The sequence below is a fragment of the Pongo pygmaeus genome, chromosome 15 (assembly GCF_028885625.2).
Source record: "Pongo pygmaeus isolate AG05252 chromosome 15, NHGRI_mPonPyg2-v2.0_pri, whole genome shotgun sequence".
In the NCBI taxonomy this organism is placed as follows: Eukaryota; Metazoa; Chordata; class Mammalia; order Primates; family Hominidae; genus Pongo; species Pongo pygmaeus.
In genome coordinates this window covers 72,954,951-72,981,843 of record NC_072388.2, presented here as the reverse complement: position 1 = coordinate 72,981,843, position 26,893 = coordinate 72,954,951, and the positions used below count along the sequence as shown (strand labels likewise).

At 42.6% G+C, this 26,893-nt stretch overlaps 1 protein-coding gene across 9 annotated transcripts in view; it reads right to left on the bottom strand.

The window, feature by feature from the left end:
- BBOF1 (basal body orientation factor 1) overlaps nt 1-26,893 on the bottom strand; it is a 50,637-nt gene that overhangs the window by 10,887 nt on the left and 12,857 nt on the right. For 4 of the 9 annotated variants that reach the window (XM_063651825.1, XM_063651824.1, XM_063651828.1 and 1 more), the window contains 6 exons: nt 22,786-22,929; nt 15,413-15,493; nt 10,251-10,321; nt 9,401-9,487; nt 8,350-8,494; nt 6,187-6,680 (listed from right to left, as the gene is read on the bottom strand). In XM_063651825.1, coding sequence (XP_063507895.1) covers nt 6,187-6,680; nt 8,350-8,494; nt 9,401-9,487; nt 10,251-10,321; nt 15,413-15,493; nt 22,786-22,929 — 1,022 coding nt within the window. Of the gene's footprint in view, nt 1-6,186; nt 6,681-8,349; nt 8,495-9,400; nt 9,488-10,250; nt 10,322-15,412; nt 15,494-22,785; nt 22,930-26,608; nt 26,732-26,893 lie in introns of those variants that run through there. The other 5 variants (XM_054447834.2, XM_054447835.2, XM_054447833.2 and 2 more) reach the window with 3 other exon arrangements.

The window sequence follows — 26,893 nt, the reverse complement described above, 5'->3', positions numbered from 1 at the left end:
AAGATGAAAATGACAAAAACTTTAACAACATGAAAAAATATTTGTGCTCAGACATTAAGGAAATAAGCAAAATAGAAAACTCTAAGGAGGCTGGGGACGGTGGCTTACCCAACACTTTGGGAGGCCAAGGCAGGCAGATCACATGAGGTTAGGACTTCGAGACCAGCCTGGCCAACATGGTGAAATGCCGTCTCTACTAAATATACAAAAATTAGCTGGGCATGGTGGCAGGTGCCTCTAATCCCAGCTACTCAGGAGACCAAGGCAGGAGAATCGCTTGAACCTGGGAGATGGGAGGTTGCAGTGAGCTAAGATCACTCCACTGCAAAAAAAAAAAAAAAAAAAAAAAGACCCTGGGTGCGGTGGCTCACACCTGTAATCCCAGCACTTTGGGAGGCTGAGGCGGGAGGATCACAAGGTCAGGAGTTCGAGATCAGCCTGACCAATATGGTGAAACCCTGTCTCTACTAAAAATACAAAAATTAGCTGGGCATGGTGGTGTGCGCCTGTAATCCCAGCTACTCAGGAGGCTGAGGCAGGACAATCACTTGAACCTGGGAGGTGGAGGCTGCAGTGAACTGAGATTGTGCCACTGCACTCCAGCCTTGGCAAGAGAGCGAGACTCCAACTCAAAAAAAAAAAAAAAACAAAAAAACTGTAATGTAACATTATTTATTTAGAGACACACACAGACAAAGGGAACAAGAAAAAAAAAAGTTGTTTAGGCCGGGCGCAGTGACTCACACCCGTAATCCCAGTACTTTGGGAGGCTGAGGTGGGCGGTTCATGAGGTCAGGAGATCAAGACCACCCTGGCTAACATGGTGAAACCCTGTCTCTACTAAAAATATGAAAATTAGGCTGGGCGCAGTGGCTCACGCCTGTAATCCTAGCACTTTGGGAGGCTGAGGCAGGCGGATCACGAGGTCAGGAGATCGAGACCACCCTGGCTAACACGGTGAAACTCTGTCTCTACTAAAGAATAGAAAAAAATTAGCTGGGCGTGGTGGCAGGAGCCTGTAGTCCCAGCTACTCGGGAGACTGAGGCAAGAGAATGGCGTGAACCCCAGAGGCAGAGCTTGCAGTGAGCTGAGATCGTGCCACTGCACTCCAGCCTGGGCAACTCCGTTTCAAAAAAAAAAAAGAAAATTAGCCAGATGTGGTGGCACGCACCTGTAGTCCCAGCTACTCGGGAGGCTGAGGCAGGAGAATCACTTAAACCCGGGAGGCGGAGGTTGCAGTGAGCCGAGATGGCGTCATTGCACTCTAGCCTGGGCGACAGAGTGAGAATCTGTCTCAAAAAAAAAAAAAAGAAAAAGTTGTTTGGTGAAATTACTGACGTGTTTTTCCATTAACATTTCTTTTTGTATTAAATATTTTCCTGTGAAAACACTGTAACAAAATTTAAACAAAATTTAAAAAATAACGCATAACTTATGTAGTCTATTTTCTTTCCTTCAAACAAAGCTGCAGGTAAGCTTTCCAGATAGGTCTCTATCTATATTATAACTTTCCCAGAGGATTCATAGTCTACTTTCTATTTATAAAAGCTAACATGAGGCCTGGCGCCATGGCTCACGCCTGTAATCCCAGCACTTTGAGAGGCTGAGGCGGGTGGATCATGAGGTCAAGAGATCGAGACCATCCTGGCCAACATGGTGAAATAAAATACACACAGACAAAGGGAACAAGAAAAAAAAAGTTGTTTGGTCTCTACTAAAAATACAAAAATTAGCTGGGCATGGTGGCGGGCACCTGTAGTCCCAGCTACTCGGGAGGCTGAGGCAGGAGAATTGCTTGAACCCGAGAGTCAGAGGTTGCAGTGAGCCGAGATCGCACCACTGCACTGCAGTCTGGCGACAGAGCGAGACTCCGTCTCAAAATAATAATAATGATGATGATAATAATAATAATAATAATAAAAGCTAACATGTAGAGTACTGGTATTGTAAAAAATATTTTTGCAGCCGGGCGCGGTGGCTCACGTCTGTAATCCCAGCACTCTGGGAGGCCGAGGCGGGCAGATCACGAGGTCAGGAGATGGAGACCATCCTGGCTAACACGGTGAAACCCCGTCTCTACTAAAAATACAAAAAAAATTAGCCAGGCGTGGTGGCGGGCGCCTGTAGTCCCAGCTACTCAGGAGGCTGAGGCAGGAGAATGGCGTGAACTTGGGAGGCGGAGCTTACAGTGAGCGGAGATCGCGCCACTGCACTCCAGTCTGGGTGACAGAGCAAGACTCCGTCCCCAAAAAAATAAATAATAATAATAAAAAAATTTGCATATAGGTAAATTGGGCTATTTATTTATTTATTTATTTATTTTTCCTTCCTTTTTATTTTTGGACTCAACTGTTTTTGTTTTCTTTTAAGTTTAGGTTTTGAGGCCAGGTGTGGTGGCTCATGCCTGTAATCCCAGCACTTTGGGAGACCAAGATGGAAGGATCTTGGTTGAGGCCAGGAGTTCAAGACCACCTTGGGCAACACAAGCAACACAGCAAGACCTCATCTCCATTTAAACGACAACAACAAAAAAAAAAAAAAAAAGAGAGAGAGAAAATTATTTTAACATTTTTTAAATAAAAAAAATTTAGGTTTTGGGCTGCAGTGTGCCAAGATCACACCACAGCACTCCAGCCTGGGCGACAGAGTGAGACTCTCTCAAAAAAAAAAAAAAAAGTTTAGGTTTTGGCCAGGTGCGGTGGCTCACGCCTGTAATCCTGGAGTTTTGGGAGGCCAAGGTGGGAGAATAGCTTGAGGGCAAGAGTTCAAGACCAGCCCGGGCAACGTAGTGAAACCCTTTTCTCTATAAAAATAATTTTAAAATTATCCTGGCATGGTGGCACATGCCTGTAGTCCTAGCTACTTGGGGGGCTGAGGTGGGAGGATCGCTTGAGCCCAGTCAAGGCTGTAGTGAGCCATGATGGTGCCACTGCACTCCAGCCTGGGCAACAGAGTGAGACCCTATCTCACAAAAAATAAAAAAGTCAGCCGGGTGCAGTGGCTTACGCCTGTAATCCCAGCACTTTGGAGGCCAAGGCAGGCAGATCACGAGGTCAGGAGATCAAGACCTTCCTGGCTGACATGGTGAAACCCCATCCCTACTAAAAATACAAAAATTAGCCAGGCGTGGTGGCACACACCTGTAATCCCAGCTACTTGGGAGGCTGAGGCAGGAGAATCACTGGAACCCAGAAGTCAGAGGTTGCAGTGAGCCAAGATTGCCACTGCACTCCAGCCTGGCGACAGAGTGAGATTCCATCTCAAAAAAATTAATTAATTAATTAATTAAATTAAAAAGTCTAGGTTTTGTCTTATGATTACCATATACTTCATTTTTTTAAAATTTTATTTTATTTATTATTATTATTTTTTGAGACTAGGTCTCACTCTGTTGCCAGGCTTGAGTGCAGTGGCATCATCATGGCTCACTGCAGCCTCGAACTCCTGGGCTCAAGCGATCCTCCCACCTCAGCCTCCCGAGTAGATGGGACTACAGATGCACACCATCATGCCAGGCTACTTTTTGTTTTGTTTTTTGTAGAGGTGGGGTCTCACTGTGTTGCCCAGGCTGGTCTTTAACTACTGGACTCAAATGATCCTCTTGCCTCCGCTTCCCAAAGTGCTGGACTCACAGGCATGAGCCACCACACCCAGCCGATTACCGTATACTTCAACTGTCCTTTTCCAATCTACCATTTAAATAGATGATGTAATTTTTTTTTTTTTTTTTTGAGACGGAGTCTTGCTCTGTCGCCCAGGCTGGAGTGCAGTGGCATGATCTTGGCTCACTGCAAGCTCTGCCACCCAGGTTCAAGTAATTCTCCTGCCTCAGCCTCCTGAGTAGCTGGGATTACAGGTGTGTGCCATCACACCCAGATAATTTTTGTATTTTTAGTAGAGACGGGGTTTCAGCAACTTGGCCAGGCTGGTCTTGAACTCCTGACCTCTTGATCCACCTGTCTCGACCTCCCAAAGTGCTGGGATTACAGGCGTGAGCCACTGCGCCCGGCCCGATGATGTAATATTTTAACCCCCATTTCTGCCCTGCTGATAGAGGCAATAGGACACTAAGGCTAAAGTGTTAAGGTGGTCAGTAGCAAAAATGTCACGCAGAACACAGAATAGGAAGAGTCCAGTTACTGCAATAACAATGTAGACAATCATTTAACTTCCTCTGAAAATGTATAACACTTACTATTCCATAAACAAAAGGATATAAAGAAAACTGCCTTATATATGGTAGGGACTCAACTTACTTGATATATTAAATAAAAAAGAAATTACAGCAAATCTATTGGTAACAGTAGTAGTATTACAGATTTCTGAATATGACAAGAAGTAAATTATAGTTTAGGCATTTTGAAGAAGAATCTTATCTATCAGAGACTACTGAGCATGTCCAACCTTCTCAACAGCCATATAATTCAAAACATCCTATAAAATTAGTCCTTTAAAAATAATTTAAAGCAAAAAACACATTTGGAAGATGTTAGGCTGGGCATGGCAGCTCGTGCCTGTAATCCCAGCACTTTGTGAGGCCGAGGCAGGAGGATCACTTGAGCCCAGGAGTTCCAGGCTGCAGTCCTTTTAAGTTTCTTGAGTTAGGGCCTTTGAAGAATCTAATTGCATTGGAATATAAAATAATTTTCTTTCAGAATAACCCTCAAAATGGACTATAATTTAATCCATGGTTTATAGGGAGGAGACTGCTCTAAGAACAAAAATGCTAACAGGAAACAAAGTTAATCATTATGTAATATATAGTCTGCAACTGTCTCAAACATTCTGTTACCTTTATCATAGTGGCAGCAGATCTCTAAAATTTTGGAAAATTTTGGGGGACTTTTGGTTAATACAATGATGGGGGCACTACTGATTGTCCTCCAATCCGTGGGACAGTTCTCTATAACAAAGAATTGTTACAAATAATTGTTTTGGTTTTCTTGTTTGTTTTTTGAAACAGGGTCTCGCTCTGTCGCCCAGGCTGGAGTGCAGTGACGCAATCTTGGCTCACTGCAACCTCTGCCTCCCGGGTTCAAGCGATTCTTGTGCCTACTGAGTAGCTGGGACTACAGGCCCCTGCCACCACGCCCAGCTAATTTTTGTTTTTTGTTTTGTTTTGTTTTTTTGAGACAGTGTTTTGCTTTTGTCACCCAGGCTGGAGTGCAATGGTGCGATCTTGGCTCATTGCAACCTCCACCTCCTGGATTCAAATGATTCTCCTGCCTCAGCCTCCCAAGTAGGTAGGATTACAGACATGTGCCACCATGCCCAGCTAATTTTTGTATTTTTAGTAGAGACAGGGTTTCACCATGTTGGCCAGGCTGGTCTCAAACTCCTGACCTCAGGTGATCCACCCTCCTCAGCCTCCCAAAGTGCTGGGATTACAAGCATGAGCCACCATGCCCAGCCTAATTTTTGTATTTTTAGTGGGACAGGGTTTCACCATGTTGGCCAGGCTGGTCTTGAACTCCTGGCCTTAAGTGATCCATCTGACTTGGCCTCCCAAAGTGCTGCGATTACAGGCGTGAGCCACCATGCCTGGCCTACAAATAATTGTTACATTGATTTTTTTTTAATTATATGGTTGGATAGATATTATTACCTATGAATTTCATCTCAGGATAGTAAACAGTACAAAATATTTCTGAAAGTATGCGTATCAAAAATGTTTAACCTGGATTGGTGCAGTGGCTCACACCTGTAATTCCACCACTTTGAGAGGCTGAGGCAAGAGGATCACTTGAGGCCAGGAGTTCAAGACCAGCCTGGGCAACATAGTGCCTTTAAAACAAACTGCCTTTAAAAAAAAAAAGTTTAACCTGAATCTAATCAGGCTTTTATAACAAATGTCCAATTTATGGGAAACAAAGGAACAAGTGAAAAGATACATAATGACCTTATATATCTTATACAAAAAACAACCTATGGGACAAATAGTCTCCTTAACAAGACTTCTATCATGAGACAGAGGGGAATGTACTAAGAATATATCCAAAGCTCCACATGCTATGCTAAGCCTAGAGATTACAAAGATGAATAAGTCAGTTCCTGTCCTCAAGTAACCTACTGAGAAATCTATTCAATACTTGAATATTATAAAACTAAACTTTTCAGACTTCCTCTTTCTGTAAAGGACACAAAAATAGCAGTAAAAAAAAAAGATAATAAAGTATTGCTAGTACCATTTTTCGGCCTCCAGAAGATCCTGATTCACACTATTGGTGCTATGCTCTCTGCCATCAAATGTTCTGATTTTGGGATATTCTGTTCTTCCTGCACATGCTGCCCTCATTTTTAAATTGAAAGCAGCTTGTGCTATTTGCTTATATTGCTTCCTGCTAATTAGGATCTGTTGCTTCACTTGGTGTAGAGCATCTAAAAAGAATCTTTCCACTTCTGTCCTCTCATCCAGTATGTTCTTGGCAAGCTTCTTCACACGATTCATTTCCCTGTCCTTCATCTGAAGAAGATGCTGCAGCTTGTCAATTTCTACCTGACCCGCTTGGTTCTCTATCATTGCGTGTTGCTGCAGTTTTAAAACTTCACTCTCAAACTCTTTGGTCATGTAACTCAGAGCAGTCTCCAAGTTTACTACCTTCTTCTGAAGGGTTTGGATTTGTGATCTCTGCTGGACAAGTTGCATAATCTTTTCCTTAACCAACAGATCATTTATCTCCTAAAAACAGAAAGATGAGAGAGGTGATTTTTTTTTCTTTTGAGATGGAGTCTTGCTCTGTCACCCAGGCTGGAGTGCAGTGGCACGATCTCAGCTCACTGCAACCTCCATGTCCTGGGTTCAAGCAATTCTCCTACCTCAGGCTCTTGAGTAGCTGGGATTACAGGTGCCCACCACCATGCCCAGCTAATTTTTGCATTTTTAGCAGAGACAGGGTTTCACCATGTTTGCCAGGCTGGTCTCGAATTCCTGACCTCAGGCGATCCGCCCGCCTCAGCCGGGATAACAGGCGTGAGCCACTGTGCCCAGCCGGTTTTTTTTTTTTTTTTTTAAATCATTCCGGAACTTAACGAAGTTCCTCACTAATTTCCATTACTTCATGAGATTTGAGTTTTATGCCAAGCTGAGGTGATATTTTGGTATTCTATGTAGACAGTAACAAATATCCTAAGGTCCTTGTCTGGACTTGGGAAGGCAATCTACTAATTGTAAATTGTGCTAATTAAGAAACTTTCTTGCAGCCATAAAAAAGAATGAAGGGCTGAGCATGGTGGCTCACGCCTGTAATCCTGGAGCTTTGGGAGGCCAAGGTGGGTGGATCACCTGAGGTCAGGAGTTCGAGATCAGCCTGGCCAACATAGCAAAACCCTGTCTCTACTAAAAAATACAAAAATTAGCTGGCCGTGGTGGTGCATGCCTGTAGTCCCAGCTACTCAGGAGGCTGAGTCAGGAGAATCACTTGAACCCAGGAGGTAGAGGTTGCAGTGAGCCAAGATCATGCCACTGCATTCTAGCCTGGGCGAGAGTGAGACTCTGTCTTTCTCTCTCTCTCTCTCTCTCTCTCTCTCTATATATATATATATAAAACTATACAGTAAAACATTAATAACTATATTGGAAACTATGGCATCTCCTTGTTGCCTATCCCAATATCTATCTTCCCTTTCCCTTTCCTCCTTAGTAATAAAACCCCAACTTCATTCAGAAAGGCAGTTAAGTCCATCTGAAAATTCCCAGTCTCCCTTGAAGTTCAGCATAACCATTTTCTAGTCAATGATATGTAAATAGAAATGTGTGTAGGACTTCCAGAAAGACCTCTTAAAGGAGAGGCACACTTTTTTCTTTTTTTCTTCCTTCCTGCTATTTAAAGGAATGGTTAGAGCTCCAGCAGCGCCCCCGGGCTGTGAGGTGAGTTTGAGGATATAAGCCAAGTGTTGCAGAGCAGAGTTAAGGAAGCTGAGTGTCTATTAACTTTGTGGCACTACCATTCCTGCTGTGGATTTCTTACCTCCAGGCCTCCTTTAGGTGAAAGAATAAACCCTTGTGTGGTGATGCCACTGATGTCAGGACTGTTACTCACAGCTAAATGTATTCCTAAGTGACTCAGGGACCAACTTCAAGCAAAGAAAAATGAATATTCTAAGGTAGTGAGGATAAGGGTCATATTTATGTTTCTGATATATTCTTTATAAAGTTGAGTCTAATGCTTCTTATAAGCATTATAAGATTGAGTATGTAACCTTTTCAGATAAAAAGAAGTACATCATCCAAACAGATGAAAAATGGTCTCATTATCCTTATATATCATTATTATACCCAATTTTTGGTATTTACCAACCCAATACTTAAACAAAGAAAAGAAGGACACCAAGTCTAAATGAGAGGGAACCTTTTGATGTAAAAGTAAAGTATGACTCTCTTGCAACTTCTGGGAGTTTTTTTGTAGAGCGTCAGTTTCCTTCAGGTGATATGCCAGAGCTTTCTGGAGATAAACATTCTCTTTAAAAACATTTCTTCCAGCATCATTCAATTGCCTGAAATAGATATAAGATCTCAAAACACAGGTCTAACTTTCAGATATCACCAAGATAGAAAAATGATTGCTTCACCACCTGCACCCCCAATATTAGCAATAGTGACTACCACTTATTTAGCTTATGGTGGGTACTCAGTAGTTAGGTGGGAATCTTGTAATTAAGTTTTCACCCAATAAAAAAGTGAAAATGGCTGAATGCAGTGGCTCACATCTATAATCCCAGCACTTTGGGAGGCTGAGACGGGAGGATCACTTGAGCCTAGGAATTTGGGACCAGCCTAGGCAACATAGTGAGACCCAATCTCTACAGAAAATCTAAAAAATTGGCCAGACATGGTGGTTTGCGCTTGTATTCTGTTGCAGCTACTCAGGAAGCTGAGGAAGGAGAACCACTTGAGACCAAGAAGTCAAGGCTACAGCAGTGAGCCATGATTGTACCACTGCACTCCAGCCTGGGTGACAGAGCGAGACTCTGTCTCAAATATAAATACATAAATAAATAAAGTGGAAAAGGACGGGTTACTTCTAGTCCAAGGCAGTTAAGAGCAGGTATGAGTCTCCTATGCTCCTTCCTGTCCACATGACTGGACATGAAAAACTCCAACATGGCAGAGGTGCAAGAAGGAAGCAGCCAGGTTCCTGAATCATCCCTGGAGGAGAGCTGCCAGACCCATACAGGATTGTTCCATGAACAAGAAGTAAACCATTAAGACCTGAGAGTTAGATGTACTTCCACTAATATACCTCATGACAACCCTGCAAGATTGCTACTATTAGCCCTGGTTTTACTATTTATTTATTTTTATAAACTCAGATTACTGGGAGAAGTAAATTAGCCCTGCTTTTAGATGAAGAAATTTAACTTCAAGAAAGTTAGGAAATGTGGCTTGGTGCAGTGACCCACATCTGTAATCCCAACACTTGGGAAGGCCGAGGCAGGTGGATTGCTTGAGCCCAGAAGTTCGAGACCAGCCCGGGCAAAACCCAGTCTCTACAAAAAATACAAAAATTAGCTGGGCGTGGTGGCACATGCCTGTAGTCCCAGCTACTCTGGAGGCTGACATGAGAGGATCACTTGAGCCCAGGCAGTGGAGGATGCAGTGAACCATGAAGGCGCCAATGTACTCCAGCCTGGGTGACAGAGCCAGACTCTGTCTCAAAAACAAAGAAACAATCAAAAAGGTAAGAAATCTTCCTATGGTTAGTTAGTATACATGTTGAGAACCAAAGTCAAGTTCAGGCTGGGCACGGTGGCTCATGCCTGTAATCCCAGCACTTTGGAAGGTTGAGGTGAGTGGATCACTTGAGGTCAGCCTGGCCAACTTGGCGAAACCCTATCTCTACTAAAAATACAACAATTAGCTGGGTGTGGTGGTGGGTGCCTGTAATCCCAGCTATTCAGGAGGCTGAGACATGAGAATCGCCTGAACTCGGGAGGCAGAGGTTGCAGTGAGCCAAGCTCATGCCGCTGCACTCCAGCCTGGATGACAGAGCGAGACTCCATCTCAAAAAATAAATAAATAAATAAGTTCAAAGCCCAGGTTCTTTCCACCACACCATGCTGCCACAGAAAGAGTGGAGGAAAAAGGGTTGGGAGTATACAAAGAGAAAGAAACAGGGAGGGACAGTAGACCAGAAAATTTGAAGCAAGTAAGCCAGAACAGAAGGGGGAAGACAAGAAAGTAAGAAGAAAACAGACCAGCAAAGAGGTAAGAGAGGTAATTAGAGTCAGAAAGGACGCAACAGTCTCTTACACAATAGCCTCATGGTGGGCTCTCTCTGCCAGCATTATTATCTTCTTTTCAGCCTCTTGTTCTAGTCGGTGCTAAAAAAGAGAATGGGCTGCTTAAATAGTTATGCCTCTAACAACAAATTTTACTCATCAAAAGGTATTTATTTTAGAATGTCAAATAAAAAACTCTTGTCTCCATGACCTGAAAGAAGAACTCCAAGCACTGGTGGAGGAGCCAACAAAGAGGACAGTGTGAACACAGGAACCGTAGGGTTCCTCCCCATTTTCCCACTTAAGGAAGCAATATGACATATAAATAGGGGAGAAAATTCAATTCCATGTTGGAAAGCAGAACTAGGAGGAATTTCTGCTAAATGCACTGAAATGAGAGTCATTCATTCATTCAGGAATGGAAGCTCTCAGGACTAGGCTGTTCTCAGTAGCCTCTCCCTCTATTCCACCCTAATCTTGATCTCTTTTTTACTTGGTATAGAAAATAAAAATTAGAAGTGCTTGGTCAGTCTAAAAATTACTATGAGCATTGTCTGGGCGCAGTGGCTCATGCCTGTAATCCCAACATTTTGGGAGGCTGAGGCGGGCGGATCACCTGAGGTCAGGAGTTCAAGACCAGCCTGACCAACATGGAGAAACCCCATCTCTACTAAAAATACAAAATTAGCTCAGTGTGGTGGCACATGCCTGTAATCCCAGCTTCTCAGCAGGCTGAGGCAGGAGAATCACTTGAACCCAGAAGGCAGAGGTTGTGGTGAGCCAAGATCGTGCCATTGCACTCCAGCCTGGGCAACAAGAGCGAAACTCTGTCTCAAGAAAATAAATAAATAAAAAATCAAAGAATACTATGAGCATTAATAATTACCAGACTGTTTTAGATACTGAAATTCTGTGGTGAACAAAACAGACAAGGTCCCTGATCTCATGAAGCTTATATTCTAGGGTGAAATCTAAACAAGAAGCCATAATTATCATGTTTTGAGCATTTACTATGTGCCAGGAACAGTTCTAAGAACGTTACATGTATCATTTATTTGTCACAGCAACCCTATTATATAGATACTACTATTATGCCCAAAAGCAAGGACTGAGGAAACAGAAACAGAAAGGTTGGCCGGGCCTGCTGGCTCATGTTTGTAATCCTAGCACTTTGGGAGGCCAAGGCGGGATGACTGGAGCTCAGGAGTTCAAGCCCAGCTGAACAACATAGGGAGACCCCATCTCTGGGAGTATCCCTCTGTTGCCCAGGCTGGAGTACAATGGCGTGATCTCAGCTCACTGCAACCTCTGCCTCCTGGGTTCAATTGATTCTTTCACCTCAGCCTCCCAAGTACCTGAGATTACAGGCACCTACCATCATGCCCAGCTAATTTTTGTATTTTTGTAGAGACAGGGTTTCACCACGTTGGCCAGGCTGGTCGTGAATTCCTGACCTCAGGTGATCCACCCGCCTCGGCCTCCCAAAGTGCTGGGATTACAGGCGTGAGCCACCGCGCCTGGCCAAATTTTTTTTTTTTTTAATTAGGCATGGTGGTGTGCACCTGTGGTCCCAGCTACTCAGAAGACTGAGCCAGGAGGATTGTATGAGACTGGGAGGTAGAGGCTGCAGTGAGCCATGGTTGTGCCACTGCACTCCAGCCTGGGTGACTGTCTTAAAAAAAAAAAAAAAGAAGAGGTTGGTGACTTCCCCAAAGTCACAAAGCTAGTAAGTAGCAGAGCAGCGATTTATATGCAGGCAATCTGATGCTATACAGTCCCCTAACAAGTAAACAAATAAAGAGAATTAATAGACTGTGATAAATGCTATCAGTAAAATAAATGGGGTAATAAGGTAGATAGTAACTAGAGGAGGTCATTTTATTATTTATTTATTTATTTTATTTATTTTATTTTTTTGAGACAGAATCTCACTCTGTCACCCAGGCTGCAGTGCAGTGGCATGATCTCAGCTCACTGCAACATCTGTCTCCCGAGTTCAGGTGATTCTCATGTCTCAGCCTCCCGAGTAGCTGGGACTACAGGCGTGCGCCACCATGCCCAGCTAATTTTTGTATTTTTAGTACAGACAGGGTTTCACTATGTTGGCCAGGCTGGTCTCAAACTCCTCTCCTCAAGTGATCCGCCGGCCTTGGCCTCCCAAAGTGCTGGGATTATAGGCGTGAGCCACCATGCCCAGCCTCATTTTAGATTAGAGTTTAGGAAATCTCTTTCTAAAGAAATGATATCTGAGCTCTAAATAAGAATGATCCAGAGCTGGAGGAACAGCATTCCAGAAAGAGGGACTAGCAATATAAAAATATGGATGTAGAGGCCAGGAGTGGTGGCTCACACCTGTAATCCCAGCACTTTGGGAGGCCGAAGCGGGCAGGTCACCTGAGGTCAGGAGTTTGAGACCAGCCTGTCAACATGGTGAAACCCCGTCTCTACTAAAAATACAAAAATTAGCTACTCAGGAGGCTGAGGCAGGAGAATCACTTGAACCCAGGAGGTAGAGGTGGCAGTGAGCTGAGATCATGCCACTGCACTCCAACCTAGGTGACAAAGTGAGACCCTGTCTTAAAAAAAAAAAAAAAAAAAAATATATATATATATATATATATAAATGTAGGACAGGGCTTTGTGATTCAAAGAACAGAAAGAAATAAATGGGAAAATCAAACCAAACACCAATGACCTGGGAAATCCTTTATATGGCCGGCTGGGGCATGCTGAGGTATGAAGTAAATGAACAGGCCTATTGGAAAGCCCAATACCATGAAGCAGCAGCACCGGGGCTCAAACCAGCACAGGAGAAATATCCATGAAATTTGTACCTAACATGGAGAGGCAGACCCTGCTGTGATGTCCAAACCAACATTCCTTCCCATCCTTCTTTTTCCTTCCCAGCTTCCACTAATGGCGAGGAAAACAAACATTCACTTTCCCAGTAGTGTGTGTATGTGTGTATGTATGAGAGAGAGAGAGAGAGAAAGAGAGAGAGAGAAAGAGAGAGAGAGAGAGAAGGACAGGGTCTTATTCTGTCGTCCAGGCTGGAATACAGTGACAAAATCGTGGCTCACTGCAGCCCCGAATTCCTGGGCTCAAGCAATCCTCGAGCCTCAGTCTCCAGAGCAGGTGGGAGAACAGCGTGTGCTGCCCAGCATTCTTTATAACATGGTTCTGGTCAGTGAGATGTAAGATGAAATGTGCTAGCAGCTTCTGGGAAAGTTGTTATGGCTTCCAGATAAAAGGGACAGACACAGCTGGAGCCTCCCTTCTTGTCTTGAACACAAAGCTTCAAACTGCAGTAACTATCTTGTAACCATGAAGGAAATGCCAGCAGTCATCTGCTCTCATATATAAAAATCCTATTTACGTAAGCACTGTTATTCGGGTATTCTGTAAACTGACCAACTCTTTCTAACCTTTATTTTCTACACCAAGTAGAAAAGAGATCAAGATTAGGGTGGAATAGGAGAGGCTCCTGAGAACAGCCTATTCCTGAGGGCTTCCATTCCTGACAGTGCCAGGGAGGGTCTCAGAGGGAAAGCACCAGGTTGCTGTTCTTGCCCCATTTCCTCCAGGTTATTCCATACACAAACTGGAACCTAGAGCCACTTTCTATAGCAATTCCTTTTATCTAAACCCCATAGGAGCAAGGCATGGTAGCTCATGCCTGTAATCCCAACACTTTGGGAGGTCAAGGCAGAAGGATTGCTGGAGCCCAGGAGTTTGAGACCAGCAACATAATGAGACCCTATTTCAGTTTTGTTGTTGTTGTTGTTGTTGTTGTTATTTGAGACAGAGTCTCACTTTATCACCCAGGATGGAGGGCAATGGAGCAGTCTTGGCTCACTGCAACCACTGCCTCCTGGGTTCAAGCAATTCTCCCGTCTCAGCCTCCTGAGTAGCTGGGATTACAGGTGCACACTGCCATGCCTGGCTAATTTTTGTATTTTTAGTAGAGATGGGGTTTCACCATGTTGGCCAGGCTGGTCTCAAACTCCTGGCCTCAAGTGATCTGCCCACCTTGGCCTCCCAAAGTGCTGGGATTACAGGTGTGAGCCACCACACCAGGCCCAGCAAGACCCCATTTCTACAAAAAATAAAAATTAGTGAGGTGTGATGATACATGCCTGTAGCCCCAACTACTTAGGAGGCTGAGGTAGGAGGATTGCTTGAATCCAGGAGGTGGAGGTCAAGGCTGCAGTGAGCTGTGATTGAACCACTGCACTCCAGCCTGGGCGATAGAGCAAGATCCTGTCTCAAATAAACAAACAAGCAACCAAACCTCATTTGCCCCACCCTCAAGTGCCTACATTCCTACCAATTTCTGAAAGAATCTATTTAATTCTTCCCTAAGAATAAAAAGTTAAAGAAAAGATTAAAATAAAGAACAACCATGAGGCCTCTGAAAGGATTCTGCAGAAGTGTTCCAATGTACTTCCCACAATTTGGAAAGTTAACTTCAGAAACACAGAAATTAAGTTGGAGTTGGAAGCTGTGTTGTGCTAAGGAACTTTTTTTTTTTTTTTTGAGAAGGAGTCTTGCTCTACCACCCAGGATGGAGTGCAGTGGTGCAATATCGCCTCACTGCAACCTCTGCCTCCTGAGTTCAAGCAATTCTTCTGCCTCAGCCTCCTGAGTAGCTGGGACTACAGGCACGTGCCACCATGCCCGGCTAATTTTTGTATTTTTGTGGAGATAGGGTCAGGCTGGTCTCGAACTCCTGACCTGAGATGATCCACCCGCCTCGGCCTCCCAAAGTGCTGGGATTACAGGCGTGAGCCACCATGCCCAGCCTAAGCAACATTTTTTATTAACATCTTTAGCTCGGCTTGACTAAGGAAACATCTTTTTACACATCCGAGAGTGATTTCTCCACTCCCATCTTCCCTATATAATGGAAGTACACATAGCTTTAGTCTCACCAGGGGAGTATCAAGCTGGGGGAGACATGTCCCAAAGACTTCAGAAGAGTACAAGAATCTCTGAATGAGAGAGAAAATAAGGACTAGATATTGAGATTTCTAGAAGGTTTTATTTTCCCTCATTGTATTGTGCTATAATTCGGTAACAATCTTCTAATCTTCTATTAAGATACCAAATGGAAGGCTGATGTTTCAGAATGCATATAAATACACTTATGTTCTAGTGAACAAAACATTTTAAATTAACCCTAATAATCTGTACCTTTTCTTCAAAAAATCTGCTTTCCAGTCTTCTAAGAGTCTCCTGATGTATCCGCTCTGTGTTTCTTAAATTCTCTTTCAGCTAAAATTAAAATAACAAACAAACAAAAATGGTCAATAGAAAATGGGGTTCATTGAGCATATTCTCAGAAAATTATCAATAAGGAAACGCTTTCTGTTATATGTTACCTCTTAATCCTGAACACACAGAAAAAATCTGTGTTCCTGCCTCTGAGCACCAAATTTCCCTCAATCTTCTACAGATTGATAACATTAGTACAGTAGTCCTCCTTATGTGCAGTTTCACTTTTTGTAGTTTCAGATAACTGCAGTCAACAATGGTTCAAAAATATTAAGAGGCTGAGCACAGTGGCTCACACCTGTAATCCCAGCACTTTGGGAGGCTAAGGTGGGCAGATCGCTTGAAGAAGTTTGAGACCAGCCTGGGCAACATGGCCAAACCCTGTCTCTACAAAAAATACAAAAATTAGCTGAGTGTGGTGGTGCACACCTGTAGTTCCGGCTACTCCAGAACTGAGGCTGAGGTGGGAGGATCACTTGGGCCCAAGAGGCAGAGACTGCAGTGAGCCCGGATTGCTCCAGCCTGGGCAACAGAGCGAGACTAGTCTCAAAATATATATATATATATATATATATATATATATATATATATGTTTTGTAAGAGAGAGAGAGAGACAACATTAACAAGACTTTCAAAATTAGTATCAACATACAAGTTTATAGAAATATGTACTATCCTACTATCCCATTGTATGTGGAGATGGATTTTTCATCTACCATTAGACTCCCTCAAAAATCTATAAATTAATAAAGCTTTCAAAAGGTAAGTAGGCAGCACACACCACAAACCTTTAAAAGTTCATGTTCATTAACCCATAAATTCTACTAAGAAGTTATCCTAAAAACTAAAGATATAGGTCGGGTACAGTGGCTCATGCCTGTAATCCCAGCACTTTGGGAGGCCGAGGCAGGTGGATCACCTGAGGTCCAGGAGTTCAAGACCAGCCTGACCAACATGGTGAAACCCCCGTCTCTACTAAATACAAAAAAAAAAAATTAGCCGGGCATGATGCCACATGCCTGTAATCCCAGCTACTTGGGACACTGAGGCAGGAGAATCACTTGAACCCAGGAGGCGGAAGTTGCAGTAAGCCGAGATTGCACCATTGCACCCCAATCTGGGCAACAAGAGTGAAACTCCATCTCAAAAAAACAAAAACAAAACTAAAGATATAGAAAAAGATTTCATTCCTTAGATGATCCCCACAGTTTATAATAGTGAAAAATTAGGAAAAAGTCCAAATGTCCAACAGCAAGCAACCAATTAATAAATTAAGATATATCTACCCAATGGAATTCCATGCATCTATTGAAAAAATGTGATAGAAAATATTTAATAGCATTGAAAAATGTTTACAATATATAAAGTGAAAAATCAGGTTAACAATTTATATCATGACTTCACTTTTGTAAAAATAACATATAGCTATTTTTAGAAGTTTCTACAGCAGAGGAAAAAAGAAACTATACAATGGTTACATAGTGTAATTGTAAGGGATGGATCATTTTTATTTTCTAATTTTATCAGCCAAGCTAAATTTGCTGTAATGAGTATTATCATTTTGTCAAAAGAAGACTAAAACTATTTAAAAAATAATAACTGCAATGTAACAATATATGCAATATATGCTTCTTCTGTTAATCGGGTATATGGAAATCATTTTTTTCTTTTTCATTTCTTTCTTTTTTTTTCTTTTTTGGGAGACAGGATCTGCCTCTGTTGCCCAGGCTGGAGTGAAGTGATTTTTTTGTACAGATGGTGTTTTGCCACATTGCCTAGGCTGGTCTTGAACTCCTGGGCTCAAGTATTCTACCCACCTTAGCCTCTCAAAGTGCTGTTATTACAGGCATGAGCCACTGTGCCCAGCCAGAAATAATTTTTTTCTTTAAAACATACACTTTGAATACCTTTTGAGAATCTCAATTTAGTTTTCTTTGTAATTTGTATAATGAATTCTATATACACAGTATAATTAATTTTCTTCCCTAATGTATACCTCCTAATTTAAAATTCATGGATTCTCACACCTGCCACAATTCTGCCACATTTGGGATTCCACAGAACCACCTTATTCTTTCCCATAAGCCAATATCTTTTGAATTTTAAGTCTTCCTCAAAGGCCCACTTTGAAAGGTCTGAAATCTATTTCTCCACTAGGTGGCAGCACTGTTCTTTAAAAAATTACAACATGGGCTACTTGAATATGCACAACTAGTTCTTAATTCATTTGGATTCAGAATGTATACCTGTACATAGGCTATTTTAAGAGTTCATGAAAAGTTAATTATGTTGATTCAATCAACAGCATTTTCATATAAAACATAACTTGTATTCCTTCCAGAAAAGTTGACATTCCTTCATTTATGTTTTTTTTTTTTTTTTTTTTTTTTTTTTTTGTTGTTGTTGTTGTTTTTTTTCTTTTATTATTATTATGATTATACTTTAGGTTTTATGGTACATGTGCACAATGTGCAGGTAAGTTACATATGTATACATGTGCCATGCTGGTGCGCTGCACCCACCAACTCGTCATCTAGCATTAGGTATATCTCCCAGTGCTATCCCTCCCCCCTCCCCCCACCCCACAACAGACCCCAGAGTGTGATGTTCCCCTTCCTGTGTCCATGTGTTCTCATTGTTTAATTCCCACCTATGAGTGAGAATATGCGGTGTTTGGTTTTTTGTTCTTGCGATAGTTTACTGAGAGAACAGACACTTCTCAAAAGAAGACATTTATGCAGCCAAAAAACACATGAAAAAATGCTCACCATCACTGGCCATCAGAGAAATGCAAATCAAAACCACAATGAGATACCATCTCACACCAGTTAGAATGGCAATCATTAAAAAGTCGGGAAACAACAGGTGCTGGAGAGGATGTGGAGAAATAGGAACACTTTTACACTGTTGGTGGGACTGTAAACTAGTTCAACCCTTGTGGAAGTCAGTGTGGCGATTCCTCAGGGATCTAGAACTAGAAATTCCATTCGACCCAGCCATCCCATTACTGGGTATATACCCAAAGGACTATAAATCATGCTGCTATAAAGACACATGCACACGTATGTTTATTGCGGCATTATTCACAATAGCAAAGACTTGGAACCAACCCAAATGTCCAACAATGATAGACTGGATTAAGAAAATGTGGCACATATACACCATGGAATACTATGCAGCCATAAAAAATGATGAGTTCACGTCCTTTGTAGGGACATGGATGAAATTGGAAATCATCATTTATGTTTTTAACAAAAGACCCACTCAGCATTTAGCAAAGCTTAATTCAACATTACTGTGTATCTTGTATTTCAATGAATACAAAGGACAACACTGTTCACACCTCAAGTGAGTGCAATCTATTGGGGAGATAAGATAAATGATAAATAAATGTAATATCAAGACAATATCTTTAGGTACATAAAAAGACAAGATAAAAAAGACAGAATGGGGCTAAGTGGTATAAAAGAGATAGAAAATGCTATGGGAACATATAGAAAAGAAAATTATTCCTTTTTTTTTTTTTTTTGAAACGGAGTTTCGCTCTTGTTGCCCAGGCCGGAGTGCAATGGCACGATCTCAGCTCACTGCAACCTCCGCCTCCCAGGTTCAAGCGATTCTCCTGCCTCAGCCTCCCAAGTAGCTGGGATTACAGGCATGTGCCACACCAGGCCCAGGTAATTTTGTATTTTTAGTAGAGACAGGGTTTCTCCATGTTGGTCAGGCTGGTCTTGAACTCCCGACCTCAGGTCATCCGCCTGCCTCGGCCTCCCAAAGTGCTGGTATTACAGGCGTGAGCCACCATGCCTGGCCGAAAATTATTACTTTTAAACAGGACTCCAGGAGAAGGCCTCATGGAGAACACGAATTTGAGCTGAGCCTTTGAAAGACAGGTGGCTGGGCACAGTCGCTCATGCCTGTAAGCCTAGCACTTTGGGAGGCCCAGGCAGGCAGACTGCTTGAGCCCAGGAGTTCGAGACCAGCCTGGGCAACAGCGAAACCCCATCTCAAAAAAAAAAAAAATACAAAAATTAGCCAGGTGTGATGGTGCGTGCCTGTAGTCCTAGCTACTCAGGAGCCTGAAATAAGAGGATCACTTGAGCCCAGGGAAGTAGAGGCTGCAGTGAGTCATGACTACACCACTGCACTCCAGCCTGGGTAAAAGAACGAGACTCTGTCTCAAGAAAAAAAAAAAGAGGCCAGGCGTGGTGGTTCACACCTGTAATCCCAGCACTTTGGGAGGCCAAGGTGGGCAGATCACGAGGTCAGGAGATTGAGACTATCCTGGCCAGCATGGTGAAACCCTGTCTCTACTAAAAAATACAAAAAATTAGCCAGGCGTGGTGGCACGTGCCTATAGTCCCAGCTACTCAGGAGGCTGAGGCAGGAGAATCACTTGAACCTTGGAGGCAGAGGTTGCAGTGAGCCAAGAACATACCACTGCACTCCAGCCTGGGCAACAGCAAAACTCTGTCTCAAAAAAAAAAAAAAAGAAAAAAGAAAAAAAAAAGATAATATTTTAATGGGCCAAGCTCTACCAGGAATATATTCTAGATAAAAGACAGTGTGAACAATGTAACAAAGAGACAAGATTTCAGGGATTAATGAATACCCATTTTGGGTGAATTAAAGGAAGTATGGAGGTGGGTGGGTGATGTAGTAAAAGGAGATAATAATGTTCCCAGATAGGTACAGGGTCTTGACTTTCACATTAAGGTGTGTGGACAGTATTCTGTTTACAGTGGAGGAAGACTAAAGACAGCTTTTTTTTTTTTTTTTTTTTTTTGAGACAGAGTCTCGCTCTGTCACCCAGGCTGGAGTACAGTGGCATGATCTTCGCTCACTGTAACCTCTGCCTCCCAGGTTCAAGAGATTCTCCTGCCTCAGCCTCTGGAGTAGCTGGGACTACAGGCACATGCCACCATGCCCGACTAATTTTTGGATTTTTTAGTAGAGACAGAGTTTCGCCATGTTGGACAGGCTGGTCTCAAACTCCTGACCTCAGGTGATCCACCTGCCTTGGCCTCCCAAAGTGCTAGGATTACAGGTGTGAGCCACTGTGCCTCACCTAAAGACAACTCTTGAAGGACGTGATAAGAACTGTGATATTTTAGGCCAGGTGCAGTGGCTCATGCCCGTAATCCCAGCACTTTGGGAGGCCGAGGTGGGCAGAGCACCTGAGGCCAGGAGTTCTTGACCAGCCTGGCTAATGTGGCAAAACCTTGTCTCTACTAAAAATACAAAAAAATTAGCCTAGCACAGTGGCATGCACCTGTAGTCCCTGCTACTTGGGAGGCTGAGGCACCAAAATCGCTTGAACCCAGGAGGTGGAGGTTGCAGTGAGCCGAGATCGCACCACTGCACTCTAGCGTGGGCGATAGAGCAACACTCCATCTCAAAAAAAAAAAAGAACTGTGATATTTTAAAAGTATTCCTGTAGCTGTGTATACACTGGACTGTAGTGGTATGGTAGTTTTAAAATATGTCTATAAGTTCTTTGACACTCTTCTCTTCAAACGATGGAACCTAATTCCCCACTGCTAGGAATGTGGGCCAGACTTAAGGATTCACTTTTAACTATTAATGATAAAATATGGTGGAAGTAATGCTATGTGACTTTGAAGGCTAGGTCATGAAAAAGATAGCTTCTGTCTACATCCCGCTTAGATTACTCACTCTGGGTGAAGTCACCCACCAAGTTATGAGAACACTCAAGCAGCTTATAAAAGGGCCCATATGGGCTGAGCATGGTGGCTCACGCCTATAATCCAAGCACTTTGGGAGGCCGAGGTGGCCAGATCACTTTAGGTCAGGAGTTCCAGACCAGCCCGACCAACATGGTAAAATCCTGACTCTACTAAAAAAAAAAAAAAAAAAATACAAAAATTAGCTGGGGGTGGTGGTGTACACCTGTAATCCCAGCTACTCGGGAGGCTGAGGCAGCGAGAATCGCTTGAACCCAGGAGGCAGAGGTTGCAGTGAGCTGAGATCATGCCACTGCACTCCAGCCTGGGTGACGGAGTAAGACTCTGTCTCAAAAAAAAAAAAAAAAGGCCCATATGAGGAGAGGTCTCCCACTAATCACCAGCACCAACTTAACAGTCACTTGAGTGTGCCTCCTTGGAAGCAGATCCTCAAGCTCCAATCAAGCCTTAAGATAGATGACTGAAGCCTGTGCTATACTAAAGTATTTCCCCCAGAATCAGCAAATGCTACAAATAAGGACCATTTTCTTTTTTTTTTTACAGAGAGCTGCACACCGTTTATATAATTTTTACCATGTGACGTGCTATTTTATGCACTTCACAAATATTAACTCATTTAATCCTATAACAATTCTATGAAATAGTAACTCTTATTTTACTTTTTTTTTTGAGACATGGTCTCACTGTCACCCAGGCTGGAGTGCAGTGGTGCAATCACAGCACACTGCAGCCTCAATCTCTTGGGCTCAAGTGATCCTCCCACCTCAGCCTCCCAAGTTGCTGGGACTATAGGCACGAGCCACTGTGCCTGGCTAATTTAAAATATTTTTTTGTAGAAGTGGGATTTCACTATGTTGCCTAGGCTAGTCTTGAACTCCTGGCCTCAAGAGATTATCCTGCCTTGGCCTCCAAAATGCTGGGATTACAGGCATAAGCCACCATGCCTGGCTGAGATACTAACTCTTACTATCCCATTTTACAGATCAGAAAACCAAGGTATAGAAGAGTTAAGTAACTTGCCTATAGTCACAAAGCTGATTTCAGCTACTTGTTCCCGGCACTCACCTGTGCCACTTATTGAATTATCAGTAATGTAATAAAACTATATTCTAAGCCAAGGAAAGTAAGAGAAAGAGCACAGTAAGGTAACATAAATTTTCTGAAAGTACTCAGTGTTTCTCACCCCACCGACCCCTACCATAGAGCCTTCTAAATTTCTCTAAAACTATCATTCATCAGCCTAAACATTTTTCTTTAGAAGTCTGCTACTTTTTCCCTGAGGTTTTCTAAGAACTTGTAGTTTGTTTCTTACTGAAGTCAATCCAAAGGGTTACCTGCTGATAAACATAAGAGGATGTGTTGTCTGAGATTTGGTGAGTTCCCAAATAAATCAATGCTTAGAAAAAGAGAATTCTAAAGTCAAGACCTTTGGCATCCAGTCTGTCTTCTCCTTTTTCTCTCAAATAATTTCTAAAATGTCAAAGAGAGTTCTTTGCCATCTCACAGGAGTAAATGTTTGTGAAGGCTTCTGTAAGCATTAAATAGTTAATTCTAATTTCCTTTTTGTAAAAAAGGAATGAAACTTACATCATCTAACTCTCTCTCCACTTGGATTTTTCTCTTCTGGAATTGTCTTACTGCTTTCAGCTCTGTGTGAATCATGCCAATTTCTTTGGCTTTTTGATGGAACTGTCCCTCTAGTTCATTAATTTGCTTGGTATACTTTTGTTCCTATATTCAAAAAAGAGATAAACAAGTTAGGAAAAAGAACAGAAGTCCCACAAAGTCATGTTTCATTTGAAGCCTTAAGCCATTTGCATATCTTCTTTGAAGAAATATCCCTTTTTCTATTTTTATTATTTTTATTTATTTATTTTATTTATTTATTTATTTTGAGATGGAGTCTTGCTCTGTCGCCCAGGCTGGAATGCGGTGGCACGATCTTGGCTCACGGCAAGCTCCACCTCCCGGGTTCACGCCATTCTCTTGCCTCAGCCTGGGACTACAGGTGCCCGCCACCATGCCCGGCTAATTTTTTTGTATTTTTAGTAGAGACAGGGTTTCACCATGTTAGCCAGGATGGTCTCGATCTCCTGACCTCGTGATCCACTCACCTCGGCCTCCCAAAGTGCTGGGATTACAGGCGTAAGCCACTGCGCCCGGCCTTTATTTTATTACTATTATTTTTTTGAGATGGAGTCTCACTTTGTCGCTCAGGCTGGAGTGTAGTGGCGTGATCTCAGCTCACTGCAACCTCTGCCTCCCAGGTTCAAGCAATTCTCCCTGCCTCAGCCTCCCGAGTAGTTGGGATTACAGATGCCTGTCACCACGCCCAGCTAATTTTTGTATTTTTTAGTAGAGACGGGGTTTCATGATGTTGGCCAGGCTGGTCTTGAACTCCCGACCTCAGGTCATCCGCCCGCTTCGGCCTCCCAAAGTACTGGGATTACAGGCGTGAGCCACCATGCCCAGTCCCCCTTTTATTTTTGCATAAAGTTTTCATTTCTCTAAAAAGATATCATCTGCATTGAATAAGAAAAAACTTTGGAAAAGTGTCTATATAGAAAGGAAAAAATGCAGATGTTTATTAAAAAGGGATATGAGAAGACTAAACACACCTTTTATCTCTGACATAAATAATACCCCAAACTAGTTAAAATTAATTGGCTAGGAGTCAAAGGGAGTATGGTAAATATCCCTAATAAAGAGGAAGGTAGGAGAAAGAAGGAGGATGAGGAAGGAAGAGGAGGAAGAAAAAGGGAAGGAGACATAAAAGACTGAGAGGAAGAGAAGGAGAAAGAGGAGGAGGAGAGGGAAGTGAAAGCAAGAGGACAGAGAAAAGGAAGGGGGGAAGAAGGAAAGGCCAATAACAACAAATGAACAAAAGGTACTAAAAGAAATGCAAATAGCTTTCAAATGTGAAAAAAATGTCCAATCTAGCTCCTAATAACAGAAATGTAAATTGGGCCGGACGTGGTGGCTCACACCTGTAATCCCAGCACTTTGGGAGGCCGAGGTGCGTGGATCACGAGGTCAGGAGTTCAAGACCAGCCTGGCCAACATTGTGAAACCCCACTTCTACTAAAAATACAAAAATTAGCCAGGCATGGTGGCACGCGCCTGTAATCCCAGCTACTCAGGAGGCTGAGGCAGGAGAATCAATTGAACCTGGGAGGTGGAGGTTGCAGTGAGCTGAGATCACGCCATTGCACTCCAGCCTGGGTGACAGAGCAAGACTCCACCTCAAAAAAAGGAAAAAAAAAAAAAAAGAGAGAAACGTAAATTGAAAAATACCCATTTCTCACCTATCACATTGCAAAAATCAAGTTTGAGGCCAGGCATAGTAGCTCACACATGTAATCCCAGCACTTTGGGAGGCCAAGGCGGGTGGATCACTTGAGGTCAGGAGTTCAAGACCAGCCTGGCCAACATGGTGAAACCCTGTCTCTACTAAAAATACAGAAGTTAGCCAGGTGTGGTGGCAGGTGCCTGTAATCCCAGCTACTTGGGAGGCTGAGGCAGGAGAATCGCTTGAAACCGGGAGGCGGAAGTTGCAGTCAGCCGAGATCGCGCCACTGCACTCCAGCCTGGGAGACAACAGCGAGACTCTGTCTCAAAAAAAAAAAAAAAAAAAAAAAATCAACTTTGAGAATAGACTCTGTTGGTAAAGCTGTGAGGAAACAGGCAATCTCATGCATGGCTAGTGGTATTACAGAACAGCACAATATCTATAAATGGAAATTTGGCAATACCTAGAAAAATTATATATTTTTCTTTGGTCTAGCAATACCACTTACAGGAATCTATCCCAACGACATAATGGCCAAAATGTGAAAAGATACATACATGAAGCTCTTTACTGGCACATTCATTGTAATACAAAAAGACTGGAAACAACCCAACTATCCATCAAAAAGGGACTGCTATGAGCTGTATGTGTGAACCCAAAAAATCCTATGTTGAAGCCCTAATCCCCAGTGTGATGGTATTTGGAGGTGTGACCTTTGGGAGGTAGTTAGGTTTAGATGAGATCATGAGGGTGGAGCCTCCATGATGGGATTGGTGAAGGAAGAGATGAAAAAACCAGAGCTTTCTCTCTCTGCCAAAAGTAAGGATCCAGCAGGAAGTGGCCATCTATGAACCAGAAGAAGGGCCTCCACCAAGAACTCAACCATGCTAGCACCCTGACCTTCTAGCCTCCAGAATGATGAGAAATACATGTTTGTTTTTTGAGCACCTCAGTCTATGGTATTCTGTCATAATAGCCTGAACTAAGACAGGGACCATTTGAATAAACTATGATATATCCACACAATAATCATCACACAGCTATAAAAGGGCATGATGCCAGGCGTGGTGGCCTACACCTATAATTCCAACACTTTGGGAGGCCAAGCTGGAAGGATCACTTGAGGCCAGGAGTTCAAGATCACCCTGGGTAACACAGTGAGACCCCATCTCTACAAAAAATACAAAAATTTGCTAGGTGTAGTGGTACTCGCCTACAGTTCCAGCTACTCCGGAGGCTGGGGTGGGAGGATCCCTTGAACCCAGTAGTTTGAGGTTACAGTGAGCCATGATTGTGCCACTGCACTCCAGCTTGGGCAACAGAGGGAGATCTTGTCTCAAAAAAAAAAAAAAGGAAGGAAAAGGGAATGTCTCTACATACTGCTATGGAGTGATCACCAGGGCATACTGTTAAATAAAAAAAGCAGGTGCAGGTTTATGTATATTGCACGCTACCTTTTATCTAAGAAAGATTTTATATATAACCTATACATATAAAATATCCTTATATATAATCTCTCTCTCTCCTCTCTCTCTCTCTCTCTATATATATATATATATGTTTATGACTTTTTTTTTTTAGCTTTTCTGATAAGGAAACAATTTTTTAAGCAACTTTTTTTTTTAAAGAGAGAATAAAACACAAAATAAATAAAATGGTTTTCCACAGGGAGAGGGAGAAGATAGTTGGAAAAGACATGGATAGGAGCTGGATTTCTCAGCACTTTGGGAGGCCGAGGCAGGCGGATCATGAGGTCAGGAGATCGAGACCATCCTGGCTAACACAGTGAAACCCCGTCTCTACTAAAAATACAAAAAATTAGCCTGGCATGGTGGCGGGTGCCTGTAGTCCCAGCTACTCAGGAGGCTGAGGCAGGAGAATGGTGTGAACCCGATAGGTGGAGCTTGCAGTGAGCAGAGATTGCACCACTGCACTCCAGCCTGGGTGACAGAGTGAGACTCCATCTAAAAAAAAAGTTGGATTTCTCGACGTGTAACTTATTTTACAGACTTTAGAACCATGTAAATATTTTACATAATTTTATATGCAAAACTAATTTTTTAAAAAGCAACCTCTAAAAAAATTAAATTAAAAAATATAAATAAATAAATAAAAAGCAACCTCTAAGTCAGGTGTGGTGGTATATGCCTGTAGTCTTAGCTACTCGGGAGGCTGAGGCAAGGAGAACTGCTTGAGGTCAGAAGTTGAAGACCAGCCTGGGCAATACAGCAAAACTCCCATCTCTAAAAAAATTAAATAAATACAGTAGAATGAAAAAATAAAAAGCAACCTCTAAAAATCAAAAGCAAAATGTGTTGTTGAGTTGGTGGCATAACCTCATAGAAAAGAATTTCAAATGGTTCTTAAGCCTTGCAATTTTATCATAGATCCTTATTGGTATATATC